General features: G+C 34.1%; 2 protein-coding genes across 5 annotated transcripts in view; both read right to left on the minus strand.

The window, feature by feature from the left end:
• The window catches only part of Hr3 (nuclear hormone receptor 3 ROR-beta), a 40,501-nt gene that overhangs the window by 11,166 nt on the left and 6,220 nt on the right, over positions 1 to 23,115 (minus strand). For 2 of the 4 annotated variants that reach the window (XM_020945343.2, XM_020945342.2), the window contains exon 1: positions 12,560 to 13,089. The exons of the other annotated variants lie outside the window; for them this stretch is intronic. In XM_020945343.2, coding sequence (XP_020801002.1) covers positions 12,560 to 12,689 — 130 coding nt within the window. In that variant the 5' untranslated portion in view covers positions 12,690 to 13,089. Of the gene's footprint in view, positions 1 to 12,559; positions 13,090 to 23,115 lie in introns of those variants that run through there. 4 annotated transcript variants of the gene reach the window in all.
• LOC110178275 (uncharacterized) lies at positions 13,677 to 14,081 on the minus strand. The gene has a single exon (XM_020945344.2). It carries the CDS (start codon positions 14,079 to 14,081, stop codon positions 13,677 to 13,679), a length of 405 nt encoding a protein of 134 aa, XP_020801003.2.

Raw genomic sequence — 23,115 nt, forward strand, 5'->3', positions numbered from 1 at the left:
TCAATGCACCAAACCGACTGCCTTGTGGCCCAAAAGAGAGCGCAGCCAAGAGAGCGCGCTTTGCGAGGCGATGCTCTTTGGCTGTCGTGCTTCATTCTTTTTGCCGCCAAGATAGAAACCCGTTTCCAGCTTTCACAAAACAACAAAAACAGAGAGAGACAGAGGGACAGAGAGAGAGAGAGAAAGAAGAATCAAAAGAAGGGGGGCGTGGGGAGAGGAGGGAGGTGGGGACTACCTCTAGCCGGCTGTGCGAAATGCCGTTAGACAGCAGAAGCATTAACATTAGCATGCTGGCTACGTAATTTCTCGCTTTCTTTTCTAAGCCAGCTTATTATTTTTATTTTCTCTTTGCATATATTTCGAATGCCGTTAGAATTTCGTAAGATTTCGACAAAAAAGAAAACAAATTCATTCATTCGCCGGCTTAAATGGAGACATCTCAACTCGAATATTGTGTATTTTATGGCCGCGATGATGACCGAAACTTGGCATTTTTTTGTAATGTTTACATTTCGCACTCGCTTTTTCTCGCTCGCACTCTTTCCCTTTTCCCTAGCTCCATCCCTGTCGCACGGCCGTACGTGACGCGACGCGTTCGTTCTTTTGTTGCCAACAAAAGAATTTCTCATATACAAATTTGTGTTTTTTTTTTCTTTCTTTCTTTTTTGACTGGGCCCCGCCAAGTTTATTGACCCACGAAAAGCAAAAGAAGAAAAAAAAAAAGAGGCGGAAGAATTTTGCCATTTTTAGTCGATTTAAATGAAACGCCAAGCATTTTCACCAAATGATGTAATTCTTTTCTTCTTTTCCGCCTCGTAATCCGATCGTTTCTACGGGACTTTATACCAAAATATTGATGGGGATATGCTGAATATAAATATATACTTGTAGAGCTGCTGAACTGAGCTGCTTTTTTGCTTGCAATTAGTCAGACCCGGCGGCCACATGACGTATGCGCAATTTATTATATTGTTTCCCAAATATCACGTATACGCTTCACGTGATGATGAAAGACGAGAATAATTGGGAAATATATAAACCAAGAGAGAGAGAACGGTAGAGAGAGAGAGAGAGAGAGAGAGAGCGTTGTGTATTTACGGGTTTTCTTCGAAATGATTCATGGTTCTGTGGAAAATTTCCTTTGTAAACCTAAGATTAAGATTTACAGCCCATTTTTAGTTAAGTTTTTTTTAGTAAAACCAAACAAGTTGCAATTCTATTTGTACATTGAGAACTGAGTTTGAATTATATAGTTAAGAAAAACCATAATTATTAATTAACAAATAACTCTTACTCATTAATAATTTAAAGCTTAGAAAACTGATAGCTAAGCCAAAAAATGATTAATTCGGAAAGCTGTTCTTTGTAAGTTTTTATTAGGTTAACAAATCTGCATACCCAGTTTTAAATTAAAAAAAAAAAACATTTAGATTTAGGATAAATTCTGCATACATGGCGTATACTTAATATGAAAGCCATTAAATTAAGTATACGCCATGTGTGTCTTAGGGGAAATTAGCTTTCAAAATTGATAAAGATTAGTAATTCCCATTAAAAAGCTAGTTTAGCAATTCAATTAAAAGATCGAATCGGAAATCGATCATAAATAAGCTTCAAATATTATATATATAGATATATGAATAAAGAAACTCATAACTCAGCCAAAAAAGCTTTAATTTTAATTCGGAAAACTGTTCTATGTTAGTTTTTACTAGGTTAACAAATCTGCAGACTCCATTTAAAATATTAAATATTCAAAATTTTTTTCCAATTTTTAAAAATTTTAACGATGTAACCCCTTATAAAAATTTGAAGTTTTAAAAAATTTTCGAAAATTTATATTTTGACCGGAGATGGCTAGATCGACTCGGCTGTTAATGCTGATTAATAATATATATGATTAATAAGATCGGAAATGACTCTTTTACTAAATTTCAGGTGTCTGACTTAAATTACAATGTCCTTCAAGGGTTTAAATACAATTCTGGCAATTTCATTAATAAGCACTTGTTACATGATATTAAATTATTATTTTAAGTTTTTTATAATTTGACTATGTTATTAAACGTTTCAATAAACATATTTCATTTCTTATTCGTTACGTATAGTTATAAGAAATAAATTATTTTCGTTATAATTATAGTTCTATTACCAATATTCTAATATAGTTAATAGTTATAGTTTTACAAAATTAAAAATATACACATATATTTCTAGCTACAGAAAAGCAAATAAATGCAGCTGAAATAATGAAAATCGTCTGGAAATTGTTATTGAACACTGCTCTGCATTCAGGCTAGAATTTTCTATGGATAAATGCATATTTATGTGCGTTTGACATCGTCTCGGTACTCCATACCCTCCGGAAAATGCCCAAGCTCGAGTGCAGCATAAAAAGTAGGCCTGTGGCATTATTTATGCATCAGCAACGAAGTCGAAGCATATATAAAACTTAACTCGTAAAAATACAGAAAAAAAAGAAAAACTATGTATGTGCAAAAAAATATGTAAAAAATACCTTGAAAACCTCAAAAACCACACACAAATACAAAGCCAGTAAGCTAACTCCTTTGGTTCTCGAATTCATTTTTTTTTTGCGCAACAAATGCACTTAAGTAGCCAATTATTTATGGTATTTAAGTGTTTTGACTAAGGCATCAACCAAAAAGAACTCGGCATCAACATTTGCCAGTTTTTCTTTTTTGTTTTTTGTTTTTTGTTTTCAATTTGGCTCAAAACAAGAATTTTCAAGTTGAGCCAGACACCAAGACAGAGTCAAAAAAATAAATACTGCAAAAACTGCATTCAGTGTTCTTAAAGAAAATCCATTCATTGTGGTTGTTGGTTGATGGAAACCAGGCAAACTTGTTTTTCCACCATTAATTAAAATTGGTTTTTCTATTTTTTCTGCATGTTTTTGTTTTTTTATTTTATTTTCGGTTGCAAATGTCTGCAAAATGAACAACAAAAACGTTAGCTACTGGAATATAAAAATACTAAAAGAAAAACCAAATGGGGAGGCGGCGGGTCGGTGGTGCGAGGGAGATAAAGTGCTTCTATCCGCCCTGTTGGCTGTACTGCCGCTGGCGTCATGCAAATTGTAATCAACAAACAACAACAACGGCAAATTTTCCTTAGAGCTGGAAAAACTATACAGCAGTCACAGTGATCACTATCCGCCAAATAGTCAGTGAATGCTAGTGATTGACCATAAAGCTTGTTATTTACTAGCAAGTTGTAAATAGTAATAGTACCAATAAATAATACCGAAATTGGCATGTGTACATAAGTTTTGGAAAAATTAATTAAAGGTAATTTAAGCATTTCCACATGAGGTTTATGTCTAAGGAGTTGTATAACTTCTGGAGATATTCGTTTATGATCGGGGTATACTAAAATTTAATTAATAATATAAATAAATTGAGGTAATGTATTATTAATGTATTTATTAAACTTCAACACTGTTGTACAAGTTACTGTTACTAAAGTTACACAAATAATATAAAAATTTACTCAGTTACAGTATCCAAACTATGTTCATTTCTGGTATACAATATAATTGTTTCTTTTAACAAATTATTTAAATATTTTTTGATATTTTTTAAGAAATTATGTATCAAGTTTTCGTTAAAGCTTAAGACTTAAGTATTTACCTGATTCTTTGAACTAGTATTTAAGAATCTCAAAAATAAACTATGTATTAATATAAAATATATATAAAATCTAGTATAAGTATTTATTTTTCTTAATTTTTTTTTTTTTTTAGTCTTACTTATGGTGCCTTCACTGTAGCAACAAATACACCAAAAACAACAGCAACAACAATAGCGGCAAAGGCAGAAAACATTCATTTTGTTTTTCCACTTTTCGCTGCCAACTTCAACCGGGTGCCCCTGTCCCCTCCCCCAAAACTCCCCTTGGGTGCACTCCCCACCTCCCCCCCTTCCGGCTGCAGCCGCTTCATCATGCAACTGTTCGCGCCGCGTCGCACTAATATCCGTCCTTGGCTCGTCTGTTCAACTTTGTCCCAGTTTCTCGCATTTTGTTGGCGCGCTTTGCCTTTGCCTCCAACTAACGTTGTTCGGCGTTGCATTCTGTCCAAGTGTGTGTGTGTGTGTGTGTGTGAGAGAGAGTGTGTTGGTGGCAAGTGTGTGTGTGTGTGTGTGAGAGTGCACTATGTGCATGTATGTAGGTATATATTTGTCTATTCATTTGGCGACGCGACTCAAATGCTATATGTCTGTGAATCTGTTTGTGTCTGCATTGTGGGGCACATGCAATCTTTTATTTGCTGCCTATATATATGTACATATACGTATAAAAACACATACATACATACACACATGCTCCACCATAATCACGCACACAAACACACAGACGGGGGGGAAATAATAGTGGCTAGATTAAGAGGAATTAATAGCAAATTAAGAATAATAACAAAGAATTGTAGAAATCATTTTAATTCTTAAATTTAATAGGAAATACTTATTCATCAGTATCTTTTAATGACTTTTCTCAGCAACATTTTTAATATTTAGACGCTAGAACTAGTTGAGAATTTTGAAACTGAGAAGCTGTTTGAACCCAAATCTTAAGTTTCGAAGATTTCATTATTATTTGAACCCGAACTTTATTATTGATTAAAAACGAACCAAGATAAGCTAAAATGACCCTATAAATGGGAAATGTTTTATGGTGATTAGGAGATTTTAAATATATAAAAGAATTTATTATATTTATATTTATTTATAGTATTTATTTTTGTGTATCTAAATAAAGAAATTTTAAATATATAATAATTTATTATATTTATATTTATTTATAGTATTTATATTTATAGTATTTATTTTTGTGTGTCTTATTTTTTTTGTTTGTGACCAAGAGTTTTTAAATATTATATTTATATATAAAAAAATCAAGGAAACCCCCTATTATTTTGAGCCCAACTGTGCCTAAACACACACCACTATAAACATTAATCGTCGCAAGTATATGTATATATATATTTGTGTGCGACAAACTCACGCACAAAACGTTAAACTATGCGAAGAGTTGCATAGATAAGATACGCAGCTGCGATCACAAGGGGGGTTGCTGGGGGCTTGAGGGGGGGCTTTTCTGGGGGTTGATGCATCGATGGATGGGGGGGAGGGGAAGCAGTGGCGAGAGGGGGGGCCCACTCATGCATCGCATTTGATGTCTGCTTTATAATTACTAGAATAATATTATTTAATATATTTTTTTTTCGTTTTTCGTCGTTGTTGCCTAACCACACACATAATGAAAACGTTTGTCATTTTGGCTATTAGTATTTTTTTATTTTTTTTTGAAACCATACTTATTGAACGGATGTCGTTATATGCACTCATGGACTGTTTAAATTTTTCACAATTCAGAAAGTGCAATTAACCTAAAAGACCAACAAGTTACAGTTTGTTAGAGTGTATAAATAAATACATAAAATTCGGAGATCAATTATGTTTAAAGATATAGAATATTTATAAATTGAAGTGTATTTGCTTGATTTTAACGAAAATATTATTTTAAAATACGTAATATTTATAATAAATAAGTAAACATAGAGAAGAATTATGTTTAAAGGCATAGAATATTTATAAATTGAAATTTATTTGTTTGATTTGAAGGAAAAATTAAACTGTCAGATCACCTATTTTATATTTATATCAACAATATATTAATCTACCAGAAGAGATTTTTAAACCTAACTTAAATCTTGTTTAAAAAGCAATTTTAGAGACTCTTTAATTAAGCTTCCTTGAAATCATAAAGGCTTTCAACTTGTATTTACTTTGCTAAAACAATTTCCTTCATATAATCCCCGTAGTAATAACTTAGTTTGTTGTTTAAGTTCCGTTCTTAAATATAGTATTACCCCCTAGTTTTCTAGTCTATTGCGTAAATTGCATTATCATAAACAATAGAACTTTCTAGTTTTCATTTACCATCCCAGTGTCTAAGTGTTCTATTTGGATTTCTTGTCTATAGCTCTCATATATAGCATTGAAGTTGCGGTGGCCTTATGACACACATTCTGTGGTTAGGCTTATCTCGTTTATATGTATATGTTAAAAGAAATAAGTTTATTTTTGCCATAGTTTTGTGAAATGAAAGACAAAGTGATAGAGCTTGTTCCATCTCGCTCATCGATCAGAGTCCAAGTGGGAACATTTAACAATCAATCGCTTTAGATAATATCAATCAGAGCATAGCTTAAAATAAATATATCATGTAGAGAGGCCATTTTATAGCTCTCTGTGGACTGATAATTCCTAGACAATGTCTAGGGTTGGGCTACGTAGTCCGATGAATATCTGTTAGAATTTCTTTTGTCATTATCTCAGCGATTAGGTTACTCCAGGGGTCATTGAACTAGCTTACTCATGTATTTGCTCACATTTTTGGTGTTCATTTTTTTTTTTGGGTTGTAAGCTGCCATAAATTATTAGAATAAATAAATGTGTGTAGAGCCTGGTGTATGTGGTTTCTGCATTTCATAGTTTTCTAGGACACATGCGAATGAACTTTTCGGGAACAATAACAACACCATTCAGAACAGAACACATTACTCTATTTGCTTCCAGCAGACAGCAGGCCAGAATATTTCAAAATATTTGCATGCTCCACATACGGAATCTATATAGATATATATGGGGGTGGGAACTGATGGGAAATTCCATGCCAAATTGAGGTTTTTTCTTTTCGGAATGGAGAGATGACTGAACAAGCTCCAACAAATTGTGTGCTTAAGTGCTACCGTATTCATTACAAACATCTGTCAACTATCCAAAAGGACAAAATGTTTCACAAAATGGGCATCCTAAGGAGTGGGATGGGGATCCTTTGCGGAAAATATCAATATGGAATAAGTGCTTAAAGAATATATCTCTAATCAAGTTAAAGCATTGGTTGCTTATCAAATACTTCCTTAAAATACATCAAAAGGATCTAATTGCATATATTGTATGTCGTATTTTTGTTAAGTTCCAGTATGATGTCATATAAATTTCAAAATGAGTTTGATTTTTCACCTTAAGAACTATTCATTGTCTTATTTATTGCTTTATAAAGTATAATAATACTTCTTAAGAATTGCCATTCAAGACCATTTATTTAAAGTTCCCATTAAAAACTTTTTAAATTAATTGTTCGTGAATCTTCTACCAACTAAATTTAAATTATAAATAAAATTGTAATGGTACTCGATTTAATAACAGTTAAAAAATAATTTAAAATTCTGCAAGTTTTTATTTTGAATCTTTTGTATATTAAAAATTGCATTTTTGTATTCTTAAGTATCTAAGCTATTATACACCTTTAATTTTAGCCTTCAATCCTTAATTCTTTATAGTATTGTTATGTTCACATAATGTTTTGTGATATAATTTAAAGATTTTATTTAGTTATATGTGTTTTTTTTTTTAATTTTAGAAGGAGCTAAATCGTTAAAATGGTCAAAGGTAATTTTGTTAAATTTTAAATTGAGTACACAGAATTATTATTAAATACTAACGTAGGAACGTTACTTACAATTTAAATTATTTTGGTATTTAATTACATATTTATACCCTTGCAGGGTATTATAATTTCAGTCAGAAGTTTGCAACGCAGTGAAGGAGGCACCTCCGACTATATAAAGTATATATATTCTTGATCAGGATCAACAGCCGAGTCGATCTAGCCATGTCCGTCTGTCCGTCTGTCCGTCTGTCCGTCTGTCCGTCTGTCCGTCTGTCCGTCTGTCCGTTTCTACGCAAACTAGTCTCTCAGTTTTGAAGCTATCTGAATGAAACTTTGCAGTTAGTCTTCTATATACTCTCACTCGTATATATGTCGGAACGGGCCGGATCGGACGACTATATCATATAGCTGCCATAGGAATGACCGGAAAATTTTTACAAAAAAAATTTTAACTTTTTCAGTTTTCAATAGAATTGAATCAAATTTGAGATATAGCCATTTTACTATACTCTTCAATGTTGTACGAAATTTTATAAAAATCGGACTACTATATCATATAGCTCCCATAGGAACGATCGAGAAATTAATACAATTAAATTTATAACTTTTTTAGTTTTCAGCTGATTTTCATCAAATTTGAGGTATAGCCATTTTATATAAGTCTTAAATTTTGTGGCAAATTTCATGAAAATCGGACGGCTATATCATATAGGTGCCATACAAACGATCGTTTGATGTGGAGGAAAAATGCAAATCAGTGAATGTAAAACTGCAAATATAATATGTATAGGTGAATGAAATGAAAGCAGGTATTACTTCATTGTTTTTTAACACAAATATATATAATTTATATTGTATGGATTCCTATTCATAGAAGTTCTATCTGCAAGGGTATATAAACTTCGGCGTGCCGAAGTTAGCTTCCTTTCTTGTTTTAGAATAAATTTAACTAGTTATACTGGTTTCTTTCCAAGTTTATATAGTTTTTGAGGTAATATTTTTCATGTAGGTGATAATTTCTAGGTAAATAAACTATTTATAACCTTTTTTGTCACGTATACCATATAGAAATTAAGTAAATAATAATGTTTCCTGCCTTGTTTTTGAAGAAGTAATAACCATGGTAATATATCTTAATTTACAGATCGTAAGGAAGTTAGGATCCAATTTATATGGCTTTCATATCGTGTGTGCTAAATCGAAAAACTTAACGGCAGTTCTCGTGCTCAAAAAGGAAGTCAAAAGTTCGGCGACTTTTCTAATCCGGCAATTAATACCGCATTTACATGGGCAAGAACAACAACAACAACAACAACAACTCGAGTAACAGTAACGGCGATAGAAGCCGTAATCATGGAAATTCACGCAATAATTGTCAAACAAAGAAGAACACAATTTCTCCCCTTCTCTCTTTTTCTAGCTCTAGCTCCTAGTTCCTAGCTCTCTAGCTCTCTCTAGCGCTCTCTCTTCCCTCCACTCTTGCTCATTTTTATGGCTCCAAAAACTTTGACTGCATAAATAATAATTTGGGCAAAGAAAGGAAAAATAGAAATGGGGGAGAAGTGGACAAATAGGAAAAAAAAGCCATAGAAAGTATTGTTGGATGTTGTAATTGTAATGTGCGTGGCGTGGGCAGAGCTGCCGGCGTCGCTGCCGCTCCCGCATAATAGTCAACGGACGCGCGTCGCTCTCACGCACTCTGCACTCTTGCTCTCTCCTATTCACCCACACTCTCTCACTCGCTGCTCTATCGCAGTGCGTGTGTGTGTGTGCGTGCGAGTTGAATGACCGCCGAAAATAAATTGTTTTTCCTCGCTAGGTTTTAGACTTTTACTATGTTGATTGTGCGTGCCTCTGTGTGTGTGTGTGTGTGTGTGTGTGTGCTTTGGCGCTTCTCAAACGCACACACTAATACCCCCTCTACTCGCACTCTCCCAAATAGTCCGAAATTTTTGTGTAGCTTCATAGTTTTTTGTTTTTATTTCTTTTGCTTTTTTTCTTTATTTTTGTTGATTTTTTTTCGAGTGTTAAACGGGCGTTCGCACTATCTGGCAGAGTCGTTGTGTGAGGAGAGGGGCATAGAAGAGGGGGACCTGCATGGGGGCTTTATATTTTCTACTCATTTGTTTCTATGCCTTTTTTCAGTGCGTTTGTGTGTGTGTGTGTGTACAAAACTTTTCTGTCTGACTTTTATGAATATATTTTTGATTGTCCTCTCTTTCTTTCTGTTTGCCTCTCCATCTCTCTCTCTTTTGTCAACTCTTTCGCTTTTAAAATTTCGGTTTTGGCCGCTTTCTGTTTACGCCGCAAAATTTCTTTCACTTTGCGTACGTTTCTATCTGTTAAAAAAGAAAAAGAAATATAAAATACAACCAAAAAAACATGAAGCAGAAAAGAAAACGCAAAGAAAGAAAGGCAAACAAACAGCAACTTGCAAAATGGCAAAAGGCAGTAGCGAAAAAGTGAAAATTTCAATAATAAAATAAAAGTTGATTTTGCGGAAGTCATAAACGCAAATTGCATGCCAAAAGCAACACCAGTGACCCCCCTTTGCCACGCTCCTGGCTAACAGCAGCTCCCTTAATTGCTCCCACACGCACACCACAAAAAGGGGGTTAGATCCTTGCAAGCGATTAAGATTTATGTTAGAAATAATACATCCTTCGTAAGCCAGCGGCAAAGCCTAATTGCATACGCTTCGGGAGGGTTCAAGGAACTCCCATTAAATATGTATTAATTTAGTTATGCCTTCCACTAAGGTTTTAAGTTAATTAAAGGAGGGGAAAACAAATTAAAGGCTCTTGACTACAATGTTGACTCTATTTTGATTCATTAAGTACTAAATTTTTATATATCCCTGCAATTGAATTATAGAATCGCATCTAAAATCCTTCACAACTAAGCCTAAAATTTGTATTCTTTGAATAGATATTTATGGAAATATTTTAGGTAAATTTTTTCACCAAATAAAAGTTTAATATACTCATTACTAAGCAAAAAAAAAGCCTTAATTTTAATTTGGAAAGCTGTCCTATGTTAGTTTTTATTAGGTTAATAAATCTGCATACTCAAAATAATTTTTAAAATTATACATATTTTTGTAAATTTTAACGATGTACCCCCTTATAAAATTTTGAAATTTCGAAAATTTTCTAAAAAAATTAATTTTTTCCAGATATAGCTAGATCGATTCAGCTTTTGATGCTGATCAGGAATATATATTGCTTATAGGGTCGGAAATGACTCCATCACATTATACAAGCTTCTGGAAAGCTATGTATAATAGATAAAAACATCAATGTTTTAAATTCTGTTTTACTAAAAGTTTTTTTTTACATTTATATGCTTTTTTTTTTCTTTAAATTTAATAATTCCTGTCTCTTTGAAGAATCTTAAATCCTTTTAAGGAAAACTAAATCATTATATTGCATAAATCACTGATACAAATTAATCATTACAAAGATATAGGTATCGTTTAATTACTTTTAATAACAATATTTTCTATGAAAGTTTCTTTCGCAGCAATAAAAAATGCCAAAAAATACAATCGAATCAATTGTGTATAACGTGAAATGAAAATCTACCCAATAACTGTAAAATACAATGAAGGAAGCCCATTAACTAATACCTGCAAAAAGTGTAATTCATACATCTCATGAACATATATTTATTTATATAGCTTGTTGAAACTTTGTTGGCATTACAATATTTCGCATATATTTATTTTTACGACTGGCGCGCGAACTTTTATTCGCAAGTTTCTTTTTTCATTTTATTTATTTACTTTATTTTTATTGTGATCTTTTTAGTGTACTTTTTTTATGATGGCTGTGTTACATATACGAATTGTATCTCGAAAGAAAGAAAGGTTCGTTAGCCATCTCTTTCCTGTTCTCTGATTGCCTTTTCGAATTAAAAATTAGTTGAATTGTCAATGCAAAAAAGTGAAAAAGAGAAAAAAAGAGCCATACACACTGCTAACACACACACACAAATGCAAACCGAGTGTGTTTCGTAATATTCAGCTTGGTCGCTGGTTGTTGTTATGGCGTCTTTCTTCATTTACGAATTTCATGGATTTCCCTTAAATAATTTTGGTTGCTGTCTTCTGCTGTTGTTGTTGTTGTTGTTGTTGTTGTTGTTGTTGTTGTTGAGAAACCCAAGTGACTTTCACTGCCAAGCCAACAAAATAACCAAAAAATATAACAAAGTAGAGGAAAAAACATATATACATGTATAAAAAAAAGAGCAGCAACTGACTGACTGACTGACTGAGTGACTCTGCTCTGCCACATAAAACCACAAACTTAACTGGATTTCATTAAATTTACACTTTATTTGCTGTATTTTTTTTTTATTTTTTGTGCAATTGTTGCTTGTTTTTTTGAGGTATGAAAGTTCACTTGCAAGGCTTATTTAACTTCAAGTTTTTGGTAAAAGATACTTCCTTAAGGATTCTCTTTTTGATAGTAGGTTTTTGGTTAATTAACTTCTGCAAAATGCAAATTATTTATGCAATACCTTTTGAAAGCGGAACTAACAACTATTTTTTTTGTTTATTATCAAACTCAGACTGTGGTTGTGGTTTCAGTATTTAATATTTGGAAATTTTCCATCGACCTTAATGATAATATGTAATAATACATATATGTAAGTCTAGGAAACTCCTGCTTTCCTTTTAATTTGACAAGTTTTATTAAAAATTTAATACTTTTCCATCTTAAAAAAAAATCTTTTCAAATGATTATTAACCATTTCCTCTCAAGGATATAATGAAATACTTCTATACCAAAGTTGGTGGATCATTTAGGAGACCGTTTTTTCAGAATTACATTTATTTAAAACCTTTTCAAATATTTTAAAGTATTTTTTCTTACAGAATATAACAAAATAGTTTTTAAATTTAATCCAAGCTATATATAGATCAAAGCATCTAAGTTTCAGGATCATCTAAGAGCTCTTTTAATCAGAATTAAATTTGTTGCATCAAGAAAAGTACCTTTTTCCAAACCTTTTTTCAACACTTTCTTTTATTGAATATTCCCTACTTAAAAGTACATTCAATTAGATTAATTTTTACCTTTAATGGAACCGCTGGAGTTATTTTGTCCCGCTGGCGATTGGACGTTGCTTTGACCGAGGTTGTTTGCGTGTGCTTCCAGTTTCGAAGTGACGCTGCTCCACATGTCAAACATACGTTGCGTATACATAATTATTTAATGAGAAAATGCGAAGCTTTGGTGACGTTTGTAACGTTTTGACGATGACGATGTCGCTGCAGTTGATTGGCCAAATAGTTATATATCTTTATATATATATATATATATATGCACAACTTGGTATCAGTTGTTGCAATCGCTAACACCGTACGCACACACAAGCACACACACCATGCCGCGGGGCATACGAGGCGTATGCGCAATCTGGCCGCACTTTGCAGTCGAATGAATTTGAATTTCGCTTGCTTTTTATTCGTAGTTTTAGTTTTAATTTAACTTGGTTTGTTTTGTAAATATGTAAAACGTTGTATACAGTATTTAATAGAGTGTTATATATATATATTTATGTGTGTATATAGCTTTTATATAGCTGCCCCTTTGCTTGTTGTTGATTAACCAATCTTTCGTATTGCACTTGGTCTTTTTATTATTTATTTATTTATTTATTTATTGATTTATTTTTGTTGTGGCTGCTGTGTATTTAGCTTGCTTCTCGTGTCCATATATAGGTTTTTTATGAATGAATTTTCCGCGCTTTTCGCATTTAAAGTGTGAATCAAGAACTATCACAGTGTGTGTGGGTGTTTTTTTTTTTATTTACTTTTGTGAGACGAGGGGGGCGGTGTGTGTGTGTGTGTAAGAGAGAGGGGGGCTTGCCAATCGATATATATATATATGTATATATTTAATTTGTTTGTATATTGCTATATATATATATGTATATATATATATATATAATGTATATATAATGATCTAACGTTGTCAGGCCTGTAGGTACTAAATTGTTGATGTTGTTGGATCTGATGTTTTTATATTGTTGCTGCTGCTTAATTATTTATATCCTTTAATAAGACACTTGTTCGCGTATGTATATTATTATTAATTGTTTTTTGTTTTTTATTATTTTTTGTTACGAGTTATTTAAAGCAATTTTCTATGTGTGTTTGATAATAATATCTAAATTTACAATCAAGCAACTCAACCCTTTTGCAATATGTGCAGATTGTTGTTGCTGTTGTTGTTATTATTGTTGTTATTGCTATTGTAGTTGTTGGTGTTTGAATTTTTGTTGTTGTTGTTGTTGTTGGTTTTAGTTGCTTTGGGCAATTGTTGTTGCTGCTGCTGCTGCTGCTGATGTTTTATCACTTTCACTGCGTTATTATTGCTGCTTCTTCGGTTGCTGTGATTTTTATTGTGTTGCTTGTTGCTGCTGCTTGTTGGTGTTTTTGTTGTTGTTTCCTTACTGTTGTTGTTGATGTTGTTGTTGTTGTTATTGGTGTTGTTGCTATGCTCATTGTTTTGTCGATTTCTCTGTTTTGCTTGATTCCAAATCAAAATTTCCAAAAATACGAAAATTTCACGACAATTAATTCCGGAAGACATTTAGGCGCAATCTGTTTCTCATCGATTCGAACTGTCGCTGCCTTGGAAACGTTCATCTGTTTTATATTTTTGTTGTATATATATATATTTATATATTTTAATCGGTCCTCAGCTTGAACACTTTGATGTACAAAATGGTTTGGCCAGTTATGTAAATACTTTTGCTACGCACTGTCAGCCATGGCCAAATCATGGCATTCAGCATATTGCACGGGAATGATGTCTGCGGATGGGAAATTTGTTGTTTGTTGTTTTTTTGTTAAAAAATCGCATCATCTTTCGATAGTTCGATAACGAAAGATCGAAAGATGGCTGAGTTACAGAGTATGCGTGTGTGCGCCGCTAATTGATTTATAATCTTGCAAAATCTATGCTTTTATGGATAAGAAAGTATCGTAGATTTGAACGAAACAATTATTGAACCATACTTTTAAAAATATCATTTGTATCTTAGTTATATCAAGATAAAAGTAATAGTTTTGGTTTCTTTTTACAATTTATTGAGAACAAAACATTACTTATTATTCGGAACACTCATTGCAACAAGGAAAACACATTTGTTCAGGATATAACTATTTACTTTGATTCATGATTAATGACTGATTAATTGATTAATGTTTTCTCCAACATTTCAGGTACAAACAAATTCATATTTTATTGGAATAAGGTTCCTAATATATTTATTAATGAATACATTTAAATATTACAAATTTATTAACATAATTTGGAATAATATGAATTACTTCATAAGAACGACCCTCTCTCTCTATCTTTCTATCTATCTATCTATCTATCTATCTATCTGTCTATCTATCTATCTATCTATCTATCTTTCTATCTATCTATCTATCTATCTATCTATCTATCTATCTATCTATCTATCTGTCTATCTATCTATCTATCTATCTATCTATCTATCTATCTATCTATCTATCTATCTATCTATCTATCTATCTATCTATCTATCTATCTATCTATCTATCTATCTATCTATCTATCTATCTATCTATCTATCTATCTATCTATCTATCTATCTATCTATCTATCTATCTATCTATCTATCTCTCTATCTATCTATCTATCTATCTATCTATCTATCATATCTGTCTATCTATCTATCTATCTATCTATCTATCTATCTATCTATCTATCTATCTATCTATCTATCTATCTATCTATCTATCTATCTATCTATCATATCTATCTAAGCTATCTATCTATCTATCTATCTACAAAATAAATCTTGGGATATCCTTGCTGGTAATCTTAATAGGAGAAGAAATTGAAAGATTCTGATATCAATTGCCGTCTTCGTAAAATCCACTTTAAATAATATTTCTCTATGATTTACAACCAAAAAGGACATGACATTTTCCCAATGATCCTACATTTTCCTGTGTGTGCAACTAACGCAATTCAGGGAACTGTGCCGAACCCTCAAACCCTCGAAAAAAAAAAAGAAAACCCCGAGTAAAGCCTGTTAGCTCTCCCTTTTTTCGGTTGGCAACTCCCTTTTGCGCGGCGATGATTATATGGACATGAACATGAAAAATCGATAAAGAAATGGGATTTAAGGGTGCCCAGACACAGACGGGGCGAGGAAATTGTGGGGGGGCGGGCTTCGTAGGGGAAAAACTCTGAAATGCAGCGCATAAATCTCGTCGCCAAGCATTTGTGGGTGTGTTTGCCAGTGTGTGCAAGTGTGTGTGTGTGTGTGGGTAAACATAGAAAAAAGTTCTATGACCCAAAGCTCAAACACACAAACACACACACACACTAACGAGCCGGCAAACCCAATGAATATAAAAAAATTTTTACTTTTCCCTCTCTTCTTCTCCCTCTCTCTCTCTCTTTCTCCGCCTCACCCACTCTCTTCTCCAACAGGGGGGGCTAGTGTAATCACTTTGTTGGGCGGCTTTTCGGGGGTGGCTTTTGGGTGGCCATGCGGAAGCCGCTGGCGCAGACATATAGAATACGTCACCAAAGCGACGGCAACAACACTGAAATTGTGCCAGCTCAGTGGCAGAAGGAGATGGGGCGACAGAGAGAGCGAGAGAAAGAGCAGAGAAATTTACATATAGAAAGAAAATGCTGAAAAGAAAATGAAAATGAATAGCCAGAGCCCCACAGAGTGTGCTGTGGAAATGTGAAATTCTCTCTCTCGTTCTCTCTTCTCGCAGCGCCAACGAACTTACTAACGGTACCCCAAAGCTAACGAGCCGGTCAAGCCGATGATGAAGCAAAGAGAAAGAGTGCCAGGGGGGTGAGAGACAGAGAGAGAGAGAGAAAGGCAGGCGCTCGATAGATATAGGAGGAGGGGGGAGTGGGAGGCAGAAGCCGAAGGCGGTTACAGTTACAACAGCAACAGAGCGACAGCAAAGCAGACGACAAAGTTTACAAGGCAGCAGCGATGTTGGCATCGCTGCCGGCGTCGCTGCTGTGCTGTTGCTGTTGTTGTTGCCGTTGTTGTTGCCGTCGCAGTACGTTGACGCCGACGAAAAAGACCAATGACCTATGGAATGGGTGGGCTTCTGCCCCGCCGATGTCCCCCAGTTTTCCGCCAGCGACTTCTGCTTAGGCCGTTTTCCGCTTTCCACACGGCAAGAAAATGTCACCGTTTTTCTTTTACTGTTTGTCCTGAGATTCTTTTATATTGGAATCCTTGAATCCTGAATATAATCTTTATACAACCCTAAAATCAGACATTCCTATAAAAATGTTTTTCCAATCTTAAATAAAATCATGCTTAATTCTTATTAATTTCATAAAATATTATATTAAACATTAAAATCCAAACCTATAAAATGTCGATAAATAATAATAAGTCCTAAAATAAGGTATTTTTCTATCGCAAAATCATAAGAACTTAAAAATGCTTTCGTTTTCAGTCTCTAAATCCTAACAATTATGTTTTTTTCGGTCTTAAAATCTTAAAAGTCCCATAGTTTTCACTATTAAAATTCTTATAATTTATATCTTTTTTCATTATCTAGTATTTATAGCCTTTTATCAATCATTTTCTTTCCATAAAAATCTCAAGGATCCTTTAAAATTGTTCCTTTGTATTCAAACCCTTCGATTTTCCTTCATAATACCTAATTTTTAATTAATTTTGTTACAGTCAGATTCTGCTAATAATTAATTAATTTAAAAAATAGAGACATTTGTCATCTCTTGTTTCTTTGCGTGCATCCTATCGTTGTTGTTGCTGCTGGGGTGGCACACTTATGGGCGACACATGGAGTATGTGCTGTGTCTGTGCCCTGTGCGCCTGTGTGTGCTTAGCAATGTTGTTCCACTAACGGTAATGCAAACAGTCGACTAAAAAGGCCGGAGAGGTGCAGAGGTGAAGAGATGGAGCTGGAGGAGGGGCATCAGAAGGCTGAGAAGGCTGGGAAGGAGGAGGCACCAGAGTGGGAGCCAAGTGGGTGGTGGCCACACTGCGACGTCCAACGACCGACTTTGCTCTGCTCTGAACTCGCCTGAACTGAAACTGAACCGTACTGCGGAGAGAAGTCGGTGCAACTACCGCCTCTAACTGCTTCTAACGACAACAATAACAATTGTTGATAATCATAAGTTGCCACAATGGACGCAGACACAAAACTGCTAGCTGGCTAGCTGGCTTGCAAGCTATATGCAACAAAATGGAAGGGGGGGGGAGGGGTGGAGACTATGGACAAGAAAAGGGCATAGCATCGCATCTCGTGCGGCTTTGTTGCCGGAGATTCGGGCTCCTAAGATCTCTCTTCCACAGAACGGCAAAAGACAATGGACCACGCCGAAAGCAGAAACAGATGCAGCGCCGCCGGATACGGGGGATATACAAAACTACAGGGAACAAAACTACGATGAAAAATTGCGAAAATCTCTCAACTGACAGTTGGCAATAGTTGCCCCCTAAAAAGGGGTTGGTAATTGGGGGAAACTCATTCCCAAATAGCTAACAAAAAAATACAGAACCCAGACAATAGAGGAATTTAATGATCTAACAGCAGTTTGTGTTGGGTCCTTAAATATATACCCCAAAACTGCATATTTTGATAATATTTTGTATAACTGGTAGAATATTCAACCTGTTTAATCGTATGAAAGTATCTTTTTTAAAAACTTTAAGCAATTTCTTATCTTTACATAGATTCAATTACAAGATTTGAATAGGTTAATATTAAAAATAAATTTAATAAGTTCTACAAAAAGTTGTTTACAAATTGTGATTCCTTGAATAATTTTCGATTGAAATTTAAAAAAAAACCAATAAAAACATTTGAAATTTCTTTGATTAAAGCTAAATATTTCCTATTCAAATTCTCTTGAAAACTCTCTTTTAGAATTAAAATTCAACCTAAAGAATTCAATAAGAACCTCATAGTTCTTTATAATTAATTTTTAAGCAATTTTAAAACTACCAAACTTGACTTTAAATCAAAGTGCCAAAGTCTAACTATAAAACAAAATGTACACGTGTCCTTAATAAACTCTAAATATCCCCGTTAGCTAATCCCAAACGATGCCATAAATTTCCCTGAAACAATCTCATTATATCCCTGATCGTGTGATATATCCATAAGTTGGTGGTTAAAGCTATCCAATTAGTGGCAACAAATTGATTATTCCAATAAATTATCCAATTTGCGGGCGTTGTGTGTTTCCATGTTGCGATGATTTTTTCCTTTTTTTTTGTTTTTGTTAATATTATTTATCCTTTTGGCACACACACACACACACACATGTATATATATTTATATTAACCGATCGTACACATACACAGAGAGATTGGCGTTGCACAATCGTGGGGGAGGCTGTGTGGGAGGAGGAGAAGGGTAGCTGTATTTTGCATTCCCTTAAATTTTTGTTGCCTGGATTTTTAACGGTAGTTTTGGAGAGTATTACGTCACTGGCACTTCCGTTTCCGTTTCGGTATCGGTATCGGTATCGGTTATAGTATTTGTTTTTATTCCTTGCGCGTTGCAATTGTTGCAGTTTCTTGTTGTTGTTGTTGTTTTTAGTAGGCACGATGTGGATTTTGAATGCACACGATATTTAAGATTGATTGATTGACTGACTGGTACTGTATAGAGTATCTATAGAGTATAGCTATATAGATATAGGCGTAATCTATGATTCTTGTGTGTGTTTGTGTGGATCTGAAACCGAACAAACTTCAGCTGCCGCCGTTGCAGCCACTGCAACTGCAACTGCAACTCATGTTGCAAATATTTTCCGTATTTATTAATTTCTTAACACTTGACACACGCGTGGTTTTGCCTTTTGAATTATTTTTTTATATTTATTTTAATATATATTTTTTTCCCAGGGGGAAAGGTGTCGTGGACCGAGAGGAGGGGGGTGTTGTTGGGGGTATGGGGGCTCTTGTTTTTTTTTTTTTTTTTTTTTTTCTGTGGCGAGAGGGGCAAAACGCATAGGCGGCACACAACACACACACGCACAGAGAGGAGGCACACAGACACAGACGCAAAACGCACGCACACGCTGGCACGCGAGATGGGAAATAATACGGTTACAGAGAGTATAAACAACAACAACAAATAATTAATAATAAAGATACAACGCGCCACGCATCGTAACCCGCCGCCGCGAAACGCTCAATACGAGGTGTAGCTGAAGAGTGCCTCAAAATGCTATCGAGTTCGTTGTCGTCGTGCGGCGGCAGCGCTGCGGGCAGCGCAGCAGCAGCGTCGCAATGCGGCAGCAGAGAGCGACGGCAGCGAGCTCTCTCATTCTCCCCCAACAAGCACCAGTAAGAAAGCTATGGGGGGGGGGAAGAGTGCTAAACTAAAAAATACCCTGTACTCGAAATCGAAGATGAGTAAAACTAATGAGATATCTCATAGATATTTTTTTTTTTGCATGAAAATCGTAATTGTATCCTATAATCAGAAGAGTATCTTTAAGTGTTCTTTCCCTGGCTTATTTGTTCTCACAAGAAAAAACTGTAGTGTAGCTAAAGCTACTACAAGCATAATAATAATAACAAATTAGGAGATACCTCATTTTCCCCCATTTACATACACTTCCAGTTGGCCAAAAGCTATTATACCCCTGTAACCTATGGCTACCACGTACAAAAAGAGAGTAGTAAATGGGTATATGTGTCTCTGTGCCGATGACTTCTTCAGTTCGCTGCCCCAACCTCGCTTCACAGCTCCCCCTCCTCCAACTACCTAGCGCTGGTGCTCCACTCATTTGCCTCGTCCGCTTTGGGCCGCTCATTCGCTATGGCAACCGCTCTGAAAGTTTTTTTTTTCACAAGCAATCTGACTGCCGCTCTCTTTGCCGCCTAATCAGCTGTTATCTGGGGGCTCTCTTTTGGCCCCCGTTGGTTTTTCTCTTAAGCGAAGAGCGGGAGCTTTTTTGGCGCTTCCTTCAATTAGCAGGTCAATTGCTTTTTAGGCCAAAATGTGTGCACTGCAGTCAGCCGCAGCAACGGGCCAGCCTTTAATTGCACTTTTTAAGTTGGCAAATTGCTTCAAACGCTTATTCGATCTGGGTGAGGGGGGTGGTAAAAGCGGAAAGAGGAAGGGGCTAACTGGAAATTGGCTCTTAATTATAGCACTTGAGTCCTGTCAACCAACTCTTTATTGCTTAATTTTTTTGTTTTGGTTTTTTAATGGAAAATAATGTTATGAAGCTATATTTAAGCAAATTTCGATATTGTATTGAGGAAGTATTGGGTAATATAGGTACTTCTAATAGTGAATTATGGATTTCCATTATAATTCTTCGACTTTTCACAATTTATTTTGAAATATTTGATAATTCCTTTTAAATGTTGATTAATAAGCCGCGGTGGATACAAGGGTGGGCCCCCAGCGTTAAGATATCAACGGAACCCTATAAAATATAGATCAATCTTGGCCAAAACTATAGGGCTTCGGGACCAAAGAGAAGTCGTGTCAGTGACTGACACTCATTTGTAGTCATCAAGTGAACAGAACAGAACAGAATCAACTCACTGGCCCGAGGCGCTGCCAAATCAATTTTTCAGCTTAGCCATACCATGCGACTACAAATGAGCTCTCTGCTTGACTGAATGCACTGAGGAAAATGTAAGTAACTAATTAATGATTTTAATGAAATATAAAATTACGAGATATTTGGTAGGGAAAAAAGTTAAAAAGAACTCTAAAGCTATCTCATATATAGGTGCTAGATTTTGCCTTTAGTTGTTTAACCTCTGCTTGTGTGAAAAGTCAAAGAATCTCTTATTATAATTTATATATAATTATAATTTTTTTATATATTTTTTTGCGTGTATAAATGTTAATTCTATGCTAGCCAGTTAGGTTTTAGGCCCGAGTTTCGCTCTCAGTGCCTGCCTTCCGTCACTCCCTCTCGCACCTCTACCATCGCACCCACCACCTTTCCCCGACGTTCATTCAGCTAACTGTATAGTTTGTAGTTGACGTTTTCGACTTTTCACAATTTATTTTGAAATATTTGATAATTCCTTTTAAATGTTGATTAATAAGAAGCTTTACTCTAAAATTAATATATGTAAAGCATCTGATAATTATCTTAAGTTAGCTAAAATGTTGTATGTACTTAAAATATTTACATTCAATATTTATGTATAATTTTATATGACCATTTTTTCGACGAACAAAAGTATAAAAAACTCATAACTAAGTCAAAAAAGCATGAATTTTAATTCGGAAAGCTGTCCTATGCTAGTTTCTGTTCTGTAAATAAATCTGCATACTCAAAATAAAATTTAAAAAAAAACAAGAAAATTGCCAATTTTTCACAATTTTAATGATTAACTTTTTTCGAAGTTTTTGCAAAAAAAATTGATTTTGTCCGGAGATAGCTTAATCGATTCAGGTTTTGATGCTGATCAAGAATATATATACTTTATAGGGTCGCAAATAACTCCTTCTCATATTTATAAGCTTCTGACAAAAATTATAATACCTTAAAAGGGTATAAAAATATTCTTCTACTTAAGGTAGTTTAGCGCATACATGACGTATACTTAACGTGAAAGCTCTTTAATTAAGTATACGTCATGTGGCTCTTAAGGAAGAATAGTTAAAAAATTTAGAAAGATAAGTAGTTCCAGTTTAAAATTAAGTTTAGCAATTCAAATATAAGATCGAATCGGAAATCGGTCGAAACTAAGCCTCAAATATTTGATATTATATTTATAAAAAAAAATTTAAAAATTCATAACTAAGCCAAAAAAGCTTTATTTTCAAATCGGAAAGCTGTTCTATGTTAGTTTTCAGTAGTTTTATAAATCTGCATACTCAATTAAAAATTTAAAACATTTAAAAATTTTGCCAATTTTTAACAATTTTAACGATGTAACCCCTTATAAAAATTTAAAATTTCGAAAATTTTTGTAAAATTTATTTTTTGACCAGACATGTCTAGATCAACTTGGCTTTTGATGCTGATCAAGAATATATATGATTTATAGGGTCGGAAATGACTTCTTCACCGAATTACATGCTTCTGACTAAAATTAAAAATAAAAATTAAAACTAGGGAAAGTTATTGGTAAAAAAATAGTTTATCACATTCTTTGAAAATTAAAAAAATAAAATTGGGTTAAATATCGCAGCCATATATATCTTATTTATTAATTTTTATAAATATTCAAAGCATTTTGCTTGCAAAAATGCAAAAAACCAAACAGTCAAGGTGAACTGCAGACGGAGTTTGCTGGCCAATTAAAAATGTTAAAATTAGTTTAAATCATTGGGCAATTTGACTTTCGAAGTTTGCCAAAATGAAAAGCAAACCGATAACTAAAAAAGATCAAAATAAAAAAGTAAATTTCCATGTAAATGTCTAAAGACAAGAGCAAAAACAAAATAAAATAAAAACTGAGCTGAGCTAGAGTTATAAATTAATATTTCGTTTTTGTTAATTTATGTATTTTCGTTGAAACCATTAGCTCTGTATCTCACAGATACGAAGCTGCGAAGATCCAAGCGAACGGATGTGTGTGCAGCATAATTCGCATTTTGCATAGATGAGTGCCAGTAAAAAATGAACCCGAGCTTGT

The sequence above is a fragment of the Drosophila serrata genome, unplaced genomic scaffold (genome assembly GCF_035046125.1).
Source record: "Drosophila serrata isolate PLE 108 unplaced genomic scaffold, ASM3504612v1 contig_184, whole genome shotgun sequence".
NCBI classification, from domain to species: domain Eukaryota; kingdom Metazoa; phylum Arthropoda; class Insecta; order Diptera; family Drosophilidae; genus Drosophila; species Drosophila serrata.

Bases quoted from the DNA above. Each gene is read 5' to 3' on its own strand.
- LOC110178275 (XM_020945344.2), bottom strand. From the start codon at position 14,081: ATGTCTTCCGGAATTAATTGTCGTGAAATTTTCGTATTTTTGGAAATT.